This window comes from Corvus brachyrhynchos, unplaced genomic scaffold (genome assembly GCF_000691975.1).
Source record: "Corvus brachyrhynchos isolate BGI_N302 unplaced genomic scaffold, ASM69197v1 scaffold293, whole genome shotgun sequence".
Taxonomy (NCBI): domain Eukaryota; kingdom Metazoa; phylum Chordata; class Aves; order Passeriformes; family Corvidae; genus Corvus; species Corvus brachyrhynchos.
Genome location: NW_008237410.1, coordinates 2,181,036 through 2,192,090, shown reverse-complemented (window position 1 = coordinate 2,192,090; position 11,055 = coordinate 2,181,036). Strand labels below are relative to the sequence as shown.

Genomic DNA, 11,055 nt, shown 5'->3' with positions numbered 1-11,055 from the left:
CGCCTCCCCCTCCTTCTCTTCCCCCTCCTCCCCGGCTGTGGGTGAACCTGCGCTACGGGCTCTTCACCGACACGGGGGAGGTTGGTTTGTTTGTGCATTTGTTTAAGGCAAAGAGAGAGAAAGAGAGAGATCTTCCACCCGCTGAAGCACAGTTCACTATGATCGTACTCGCATCCAGCACTGGAAGCCGGTTGGATTTCGTGTCTCAGTCCAGGGTGTTTTTCTTGCAAACCTTCATTTGGATTTTATGTGCTACAGTGTGCAAAGCGGAGCAGTATTTCAATGTGGAGGTAAGATCAGCCGGATGCGTGTGCGAGCGTGTGTGCTTCCCCCTCTCCCTTTCCTCCCTTCCCGTTTTTTATGTCCCTCAAATCAAATCAAATAGCCAGCTGCCATGTCTTCCAGCAGCCAGGGCATACGTCTGTGTAGGCATTCCTTCCAGCAGCCGGTAGCTAGCTCCCCTCCCCGCGCTGCCCCGCCTGATGGATGCGTTTCAGCCGGAGATCCCGTTATCCCGGCAGCGCGATGCCTAGCGCTGGAGCGCAGCCCGTGCCTCCCGCTGCCCTCGCCCGCGGGAGACGGGAAACCCTCACCCGGGCACGGAGGAAACCTGGGGCGCAGTATGTACATGCAGCTCGGGAAAGGTTCGCTGGATGTCTTGGACTTAAGATACCACTGTATTGCTGGGTTTCCCCAGCCTTGTTTGGTTTGGTTTTTTTTTTTTTTTTTTTTTTTTCAAAGAAGAATGAATGGAAGAGCATTATGGGGACAGGAGGAAGGAAACTTGAGATTTTTGGCACGTTTCTTTGTGGTAGAGTGTCTGAAAAAAATTAAGATCTTTTTCCCATGTAGACGTAAGAAAAAGAGTTGCCACTAGAAATAGTGAAACAAACGGCATAAAGGTGCAACTACAGCTCGGAAGTTAGGGGGTGTGGAGGACAAGGAAACAGTATTTTTCCGAGAGAAAATGAAGATTAAAATGTGGGGATACCAAGGTGGGGCAAACCCTAGGAGTTTACACTGACAGTTCAGTGAACATCCATTTCCAGTCACCTTTATCTAGACTCCCAGTTTTCCCATTAAGAGTTTTTACGTAGTGCTTCCACTTAACTAATGTTCCTTTACTGACTTTGATCATCTTTGCATATATTCTTTCCTCCTTTTTCTCAATACTGTCCCTCCATTTGTTCTGCTGTGATCCCTTACTATACTGCAATGTGATGTGTCTATTTTCCTTCTTTTCCTTGGCTGTTCAACTTCTTGATTTTTCTTGTTATGTCTCTGTAATTTATATGTGCTCTTTCAGCTTCTTATACATAATTCTGGTTTTCTGTTAGATCACTCGGTACCTTCACTTTCTTCTGTCCTGCTAACCTCACTCAAAACTTTCTGCTGCACCCGTTCACCAGCCCTTTTTGGTTTTAGTCTCTTTAGTCTCCTGGGTTCCCATAATTCTTTCTCTCAGAAAAATAAAGTCTGTGTCCCTGTCTCACACATATGCACACTTGCTTGTTTTGTATGAGCTCTTGTTCTCACTAAGTGACACACATTCTTGCTCCTTTCTCTGACAAGATTGCTCATGCAGATCCTCCTCCGTTCCTAGACTGTCTCCCTTTTTGTCTAAAGTTCTTACCTGTATGTTTTCTCTCTCTGTCTCATGCAAGATCACATCAAATGTATAAAGAACCCACATTTTCTTTCTCCGTGTCTGTTTTCATCCTACTCTTTCCTTCTCTACAGGCAGTTTCCTTTGCAATTCTCTCAGCTTAACAACATTCATCCATTGCTTCTTTCTTTGACTTCCATCTCTCCAGAAAGTATTGTCTTTTTACTCCATCATTAAAATCTCTCCTGATTATAAATCTGACTCTTTTTTCTCTGTCGTCTGTGGTCTAGTCACTCATTTAATCCTTATCACAAATTCACATCTCAGCTTCTGTTTGATTGCAAGCCCTTTGGAGCAGGACTCATCTTCTCACGTCTATTTATCTGGTGTGTACCATGCTCAAGTCTGGAGTAAAATTGTGAGACTTCTGCTATATGAATATTAAAGCTGCATATTTCAGAGCACACACTGAAGTTTTATCCTGCTCATGTCCTCAGCTGCCTTCTTTACTGATGAGAAGGGGAAGGAGTGTGGAAGAGAGGAAGTTGCTCTCTGTATCCTTCCAGGCTTCACAGGCTGGCCCCCTGCAGAGTATAGGGATGAAATTCCAGCGACAGAACTTTCTCCTCCCACAGCAGTCTGCTTTGCTGGCATCTGGCTCTGCTGGAGAGACGGGCGGCAGATGGAGCTAGTGTGGGAGGAGAAAAAGATTGGTTTAGTCAAGTGGAATATGAACAGGAGGCCAGCTCCAGTCAGGAGGAGGTTTTCTGAGGAAAGAAGGGAAACACTTTCATTTTTGCCACCTCTTCCATATGGGAAACAGCACTTTTTGAGGGTAAAGGCAATATCAGGAGTAAGAAACACTGTTGGATAGAATGAAGTGGCATGTGTGTGTGATGAGGGCACATATTTCTCCTCTTTGAAATATGCCATCTCCTGCTCTTCTTTCCAGCCCTTCTGAAAACAAAGAGTGTTGTCATATGCCAACGCTTCCAGTCTCTTCATATTTAAGTCTTTGAGCAACACATTGCTGGGAGCCAGAAGAGTGTTCCAGGGGATTGCTGTATTATATGAGAGTTGTCCTAATACGGGGCTTTTCCCTAGGTCACTGCCTTTGACCACTGCTAGTGACATGGTCCTGGCCTAAATGAACCTCAGATTTGCCCCAGAACAGCCATTGCCGTGTTCACGTTGTTTGGATAGTGCCGAACATTCCATTTTCTTTTTGCTGGGAACAGCAAAGGCTAAAAGCATAGGAAATTTGAGGCAAAGGACTTGGCAACAGTAAGTATGTATTGTGCTGTACAATTCTGCATGTCAGCACAAGTGCATAAAGCAATTGTACTTCATAGTAAATTGTGAAAATGTAACAGATTTTTTTATGACAATGAGAATAAGTATGCAAAGTAGGCTTCAGGAAAGAAGTGGTGTACATATAGTTGACTAAAACGTCACTGAAAAAAGTGCTTAGGATGGTTGGAACGCAGATTACCTTTTCATTCTTTCTTGTCTTTAAGTAAAGTACAGATAATACCTGTTGATCATTATAAAATGTGGAGATGATTTATTTCCTCTTGTTCTGTCTTGTTTGATCCAGTTTCCTGACTGATAAGTAAAATCTGTGCAGTCTTGTTGAATTTTTTGGTTTGTTTGTTTCAGTGCTGTGAGCCAGGGCAAGTCTTAAGAGATATTACTGTAGCTCAAAGACATTAAATAATAATGTTTCCTTTTAAAAGTTAGAACACAAAACTGAAGTTTACAAGCTTGTATCAACATTTCTGTTCCTTGTAATTTAGTTGTCTCTCTGTAAAATTTCTTTTAGCCAAACAGGTGCATGGAGGAATTCCTCAAACTTCCAATGATAGCTGAATTCAGCTGTCTATCCTGAAATGTATGCAGTATTTCATGTAATAGACACAGCAGAGTAGGATTCAGATCATGGAGTATGGTACACGAGAGGGTCATGCTTGCACTCTATACTGGTGAGAGCTTTGTGCTAAAGCTTCATGAGAGATGATTGTAAATGATAGGTTAAGAAATTATGATGAAGGGCAGGAATCACATAGTTGTATGTGAAGGAAGCTTTTAGCATTAATGTTCGAAGTTCATTGATTACCAGTAGCATTTTTGTGAGACTTTGTTTCTGACACCATGAGAAAAACTAAGGACTACACTGTTAGCTCCCTCTTTTACAGCTGAACTATTGGTCCAAAACAGTAACCTCTTGTAGTATATTAGTGAAAGACTATGTCATCAATGTAGAGTTTTGCTGCTATTTTCAGCTATTTCAGTTTACCAGCAGGGGAAGATGTCTACCAGTGAGATAGTGAATGGAATAACAGTTATTAAAAGAGCATTCCAAATATAAAACTGAGTCAAATACATAGAAGATAATTGTTACTAAAAAATGATAGAGCAATGAACTACCTTCTTCCCCCTACTGGGCTCCTCACTATAGTATTTGTGTGGATCAAAGATAACTCTTCTGTGTGTTACTGGGAGTGTCTATAGATGGTCTTTCACAAGTACCATCCATCTAGTGTGTATATATATATATATGCTTTCCTGAACCAAACAATATTGCACTGTTTGAGCTGGTATTGCTCTGCAATTTTATCTCCTAATGTCATCCCTTAGATTTTGTATGGACTTGAATAATAAGTGTGTTTATATTTTATAAAATATTCAATATAAAAAAATGAAAACAAATGTTACCATTTTGTTATGGGAAACATGGTTATTGAAACAAAAGTACCCTGATCAGAAGACAGGATCAGCATGCATCTAGAATACAATTGATCTCCGGAACATAATACTGCTTACTCTTACTCAGCTGAGTATCTGCCTAAGCCCTGTTGTGGAAAGTGTTTTTCGGCTTGCACCTAGGTTCATTGACTGTATCTGTGATGTGGGAAACACTAGAGAGAAAGCATGCCGCATCATCTCTCTCCTCAAGCTGGCACTTATGCTCTGTTTTCCTCCTTCTAATGCTAAATGTATAGACTTGAATCCCTAGGGGAGATCTTAAAATGACTCTTATTTTAGTGTGAGCAGCTCTTTAAAACAATACAGTCGTCTCCCATTTTCAAAAGTGGGATAGTTAAATTGCATATTGTGGAACAAAACACACTGGAATCCAAACTTCAGAAAAATAACATCAGTTTCCTCCATAGTAATAAGTTTCTGAGAACCCCATTGTTTTCATTGTTAATAAACTTTACAATTAGCCTCCAGCTCCTGCTAAATGGTAAGGCATGACCTTTTATTCCATAAGCTTTTAGGCTTAAAATCAGACCAATTTCATTCTTCAGCTGGCAACTGAAAAGGAATAAACATTTAGGAGGGAAAAAATCCTCCAATATCACTGTTACACACTTTTGAACTAGTGGGCTTGGTTGTGAGGTTTACAGGCACAACACAGTACTTTTATAATTCATTAAAATGCATGCTGAAAACTATGGAAAAGCAATTAAGGAGGTTTTGTTATCAATACTGCCATGTGTCCTAAGAGGAAATTACAGGTTCTTCTGCACTGTTTTTAGTTGCAGTCACTATGCATGATTCTCAATTACTTAAATTCTGAATCTCACTCTTGCATAGGATATCAATGAAACAAACTGGACTTTTTTTAGAACAAGGAGTTCAAACTGAAATTCTTAGAAGGATGGAGAGGAGTTACTGAATCAGGTGATGAAGCTGATTAGTGGGTGAAATATTAGTCAAGGAAAATACAGATAAAATGTGGTGTATTTCTTCTTTGCTTATTGATGAAATACAGATACAAAGAAAAGCTCCTGTAAAGGTCTCTGATGAGCAGATATATCTAGATAAGGAAAATAATTGGAAAATTGTGTCTGATGGTAGGCAACAGAATTCTATTCTGTCGAAGCAGGCAAATACCTTGAGCTGGTATTTGATCTCATTTGATACGAAGAAATACATGTGTAGACTACTTAGTTGTTAGAGTGTATTTTCTACTGTAGAGTATGAGATTATTTTCCGCTACTAATGTTGCAGGGAAGTTAATGGATTCTGTTGCCTATATTCTTTTCAAAGACAGGTTGGAAGGATGGTGCCTGTTCGTATGGGTTCACTGCTGACATAATATCTTATATCTTAGGTACAAAAGTTATTTGTTTATTATTGTAGTTCAACTTGTTTTCCTGTTGAAATTTTTTGTGAGTTTAGTGTTTAAGCATCACAGCTATTAGTGAATCTCAATTCTACTAAAGAAAAGAAATAAAATGGTTAAAGAGATTTATGTAATCACTTGATGTAGTGCAAGATAAAGCTACAAAAACATGTATTCCTAATGTCTTCTGACATGAGAGCTTACTAAAATAAATATAAAATTTATTAGCCCACCAGTAAACCGTGAGCAAGCCCAAGCTCTCCCCATTCCATTATTTGGAAGGCATAATGTAAAACTCCTGCAGAACCATTCATTGTTTCTTCAAAGTGGATATACTGTGTTCTTTAACTGATTTAAGATTTATGCTGCTCTTTGTCAGTTTTATTTGAATCCGTCTAAAAGGTCAGTGCTTGCTCTAGGCACCTCAGCTCTGCTTATGCACTCAGCAAGACTGTGTTGTAAGAGTTTATAAAGATAGAATGTGGTATTATATAGATTTTTAAAGCATTTCAAACTGCATCTGGTTTTAGTATTTTAAAGTCTGTCTCATCCTTCTACTTTACCAAGTGATTATTTTGTGGTGTTAAACACTGGAGGATTTTGTGTTGATACCATTTGAAGATCCTTAAAGAAACAATGTAACTTAAAAGAAAAATTAATTACCCATTAAAATTGCTTAAATCTTCTCAGCTCTGTGTTTCAGATTCCAGTTTATTGTCTAACCTGTTTGCCATCCTCAAACTACATTGTTGACCATAATCTGAAGGAGCAGGTTGAGTCTGTTTAATTTGTTATCTGTGATACATCAGACGACAGATTTGGTTTCATTTTGTATGAGGAAGGCCAGGATTAGTGCTGCAAACATGATTTTAGTTGGCACTGAAATGGATTTGAAAAATAATTATGATTAGAGCTTTATCCTTTAAAGAGAGGTCATGCTATTTGGAACCTTTATTTATTGGTTGCCTGGCAACTGTTCATTCATGTTCCTGCTTATCGTCATTCATTGTAAGCATCTTTGCTGTACACTAAGAGCAATTAAGTGGCAACACTTTATTTCTGTGATGAATTAAATTTGACATAAATTACAGATAAAGAAAAAAAAAAATTCTGTAGTTTTACTTATTAACCAAAACTGTTGATACAGTGTTTCTTTGCTTATTAACATGTGGTTTATAGCAGCTGAGGAGTTATCTGCACTTCAGCTGTGATAATAATGTTTCTAGCATACCTTTTGAGGTCTTACAGCACATAATTGACTTAGCAGCTTGTTCAGGTATTTTTACCATGTTTAGAAACTCCTGTTAATTTCAAGATCAAGGCTTCAGGGTGCAAGGAAACTTATGTCCTGTTGATTTCAGAGCTTAATATTAGGTAATCCAGTCTCAGGTGTTGAAGCTTGAACCTAGTCATTGGGAAAGGACTTTCACATTCTGCTGTGCTAGGGGATGTGCAGCTGAAGCAATAAGCTGCAATACCTCTGAAGAACATTAAAGTCACTTGATGCTTACTCTCTGTAGAACAATAGCAGTTTTTATTACACTGTGAAAAAAACATAAAGCATATTATTCAACAATTGCTTTGTGACTGTGGATGAAAATATTTTACTTTCTTTATTAATTCATTATGAATCATATCACGATTGACCCTTGTGTGGAATAACAGTGTGGAATGAGACAGTTGGGTTATGGAGTATTTGTAGAAGATGTCTTTGTAAAGAATATTGAAGAAAGTTCCTTATGACTGCATCTTAAAAGAGCAGCTACACTGTATGGCCAGGGTCGAAGTAGATTTGTGTCTCCGCTGCTACCTCTTGGTAGGATTGCCTCTATGCTGGTTGGGTCAGTGCTTTGGAAAAGAGGCCATCTCTATCTACATGGATGACAAGTAGGTGATCAGGAGTAGTCAGCATGGATTTACTAGGGGTAAATCATGCTTGACCAACCTGATTGCCTTCTATGATGAAACAACTGCCTGGATGGATGAGGAGAGAGCAGTGGATATTGTCTACCTCAACTTCAAGACTTTTGACACTGTGTCTCACAGCAGCCTCACAGGCAAACTCAGGAAGTGTGGACTGGGTGAGTGGACAGTGACGTAAACTGAGAACTGGCTGAACAGCAGATCCCAGAGGGTTGTAATTGGTGGCACAGGGTCTAGCTGGGAGCCTGTCACTGGTGGTTCAAGGTTCATTACTGGGCCCAGTATTGTTTAACTTTTCGTCATAACTTGGATGAAGGGGCAGAGGCCTCCACAGCAAGTTCCCTGACAACACAAAGCTGGGAGGAATGGCTGATACCCGAGAGTGCTGTGCAGCCCTTCAGAAGGACCTCGACAGGCTGGAGAGATGGACAGAGAAGAACTGCCTGAAACTCAACAAAGGCAAGTGCAGGGTCTTACACCTGGAGAGGAACAACCTCATGGACCAGTAATGACTGGGGGCCAACCTGCTGGAGAACAGCTCTGTGGAGAAGGACCTGGGGGTCCTGGTGGACAATAAGCTGTCCATGAGCCAGCAGTGTGTCCTTGTGGTCAAGAAGGACAAAGGTATCCTGGGGTGCATTAGCAAGAGCATTGCCAGCAGGTCAAGGGAGGTGATCCTGTTGCTCTACTCAGCCCTAGTGAGGCCACATCTAGGGAGCTGTGTCTGGTTCTGGGCTCCTCAGTACAAGAGCATCTCTCCTACAAGGAAAGGCTGAGGGAGCTGGGCCTGTTCAGCCTTGAGAAGAGATGCCTGAGAGGGGGCCTCATTAATGTCTATCAGAATCTGAAGGGAGGGTGTCAAGAGGATGAAGCCAGCCTCTGCTCAGCAGTGTTGAGCAATAGGACAAGAGACAATGGGCAGAAACTGGAACACAGGAAGTTCCACCTGAATATGAATCAGTGCAGTGACCACACACTGGAACAAGGTGTGGAGTCTCCCTCACTGGAGATATTCAAGAACCATCTGGACACAATCCAGTGCCATGTGCTCTGGGGTGACCCTGCTTGAGCAGGGAGGTTGGACCAGATGACCCACTGTGGTACCTTCCAACCTGACCCATTCTGTGATTATGTGAAAGAATGTCCCTCTGGGACTGATGTCCTCTTCTTTGAGCTTCTGATTGTATTAACTCATGAGTACTCATCATATCATGCCACAGTTAGGGGGAGCAAAGTAACTGCTGTAAAATCTATATCAATTTTCATCAGATTTTCGCACTCATGTGACATGTTGGTAATACATGAAGATTGTGTTGTGTGTTTTCTCCCTTTTACAAAACAGTTGAACTGGTTTCAAAGCTGTATAGATAATTTGAAAAGAAATGCTAACCTCAGAAAATCTGGTCTTTAGTATTTTTCTCCTCATGATATTGTAGCAAAAAAGTTGTTTTATTTCATTGGTACTGTTCTTTTTTGCTGAGATGTAATCACAAATTCACTTGCAGGTGTGAAATAGATGTTGGCAATGGGAAGACTTACTTTCTCAGAAAATTACCAGCTGAAAGCCAAAAAGAAAATTATCAATGTCTTCAAAATATAGATAGTAAAACAGAAAAACAAGCCTCCCTTTCAATGGGGAGGAAGATACTTCATTTAAATGTATTGGTGGATATTTACAAAGTGTACAACAGAGGAAATTGCTTTCTTTTTGTATGGCATGCGGATCTGAAGGTGATGATCCTGTCACATTTTTCTTTTTTACCTCAGACATTGGTTGTGTGATGCTCTTCTAGGAAATTGCTTTGACCTACTGTCTTTGCAGAGAAATTGACAGATTGTATCTGTCTGTGTTGTGGTTTATGTTTAATTGCAAGTGAAAGAAATGATCTTTCACACCATAAAAGGTATTATTATTATTATGAGAAGTAATAGAGTTGTACTGCTAACTGTGCATCATGATTTTGGTCTTGGCATGTGAGGCTTTTTTTTTTTTCTCCCATTGCTTCTATGTATTTAGAAAAATGAAACAATAATAAAAAAGCCTCAAACCAACTCAGGACAGTGTTCCAGTTTTTGGTTTTCCTTGTTGATTATGAAGTGCCGAGCTCTGATACTTCTGTCCTTCATTACTTGTACGTGAAATGTCAGTTTTAGAAAGGTCTTTATTATATTTTTCTCTATTGCATATATTTTTAAATAGGGAAAAGGATGTGGTTTAAGTGGCTGAGGCATTTTTCTGGGGGGGCTGAAGATGCAGATTATGTGTCCAGTTCCATCATGAGTCTTCATATGGATCACGTAGTTTATCCATCTTTGTAACCTAGCTTGCACAAATGTGCATTGAACTAATTGAAGAGTGTTTCCAGCCTTTTCCAATACATATCAAGAGCAGTAGAAGAAAAGTCACGTAAAAGAGCCATGAATATATCTTCATCATTCCTTTATCTTGGGACTGTTTCACTTCTTTTCATAAAATGTAGCAGAGGAATATCATAAAATATAAATACAGCATTTCAATTTAATCATCTGTGTAATCGTTCTAGGAGTGAATGTGTTAAAAAAAAAGTACCAGAGCAGAAAAGGTGAAAAACATGTCTATAACAGTTTGAACACTGGTTTTGATTTTTTTGTGGTTGGTTTTTTTTAGGGCTTTTTGGGTTTTGGTTTTTTGTTTGTAGTTTTTTTGTTTGTTTGTTTTTGTTTTGGTCTTTCAAAATATGAGTACCAATACTTGGTAGACAACTCTATTAGGATTAGGTGAAGGATGTCATTAGATGACTGAAGATAGAGTATTGCAGTCTCTTTCAGAATGAAAGTTTGAATTAGATAATTTTTGTTACCAAAACATACTCAAAATAATTTTAAATAAATGTAAAGTTCTTAACAAATAAATAAGTTTTGGATCAGATTGTAAATACCACACAATGAACAATTAAAAACCGTTCTGGTTTTGAGTGAATGTACCCTTAAACAAGTAAGTTGTTCCACATACATTCATGTTTCCTTGTCATCACAATACCTAAGCTTCTCCTTTTGTATTTGAATATTTGTGGATTTTTATGACATATAATAAAAGATGCACTGCTCCAGGCATTTAATGTTTTGTATAAGGCACCACTGACAGGCAGACATGCTGTTCACCTACCCCTGGATGTTAAGAAATTAAAGGGGAAAGGATAAGGTAAACAAGATTCAGTTGATGATTCTTGTTCCTCAAGGTTCCTATACCATCCGTTCACCTTACAAATTTTTTTCTTTTTCTTTTTCTTTTTCTTTTTCTTTTTCTTTTTCTTTTTCTTTTTCTTTTTTTCTCTCTTTCTTTCTCTCTCTCTCTTTCTCTCTCTCTTTCTCTCTCTCTTTCTCTCTCTCTCTCTCTCTCTCTTTCTCTCTCTCT

The 11,055-nt window shown here is 39.3% G+C and overlaps 1 protein-coding gene across 1 annotated transcript in view; it reads left to right on the top strand.

Moving 5' to 3' along the window:
- The first annotated feature begins 8 nt into the window (after positions 1 to 8).
- Positions 9 to 11,055, top strand: part of MMP16 (matrix metallopeptidase 16) — a 176,023-nt gene continuing 164,976 nt past the window's right edge. Inside the window, exon 1 of the mRNA XM_008631218.2 lies at positions 9 to 290. Coding sequence (XP_008629440.1) covers positions 159 to 290 — 132 coding nt within the window. The 5' untranslated portion in view covers positions 9 to 158. The remainder of the gene's footprint in view (positions 291 to 11,055) is intronic.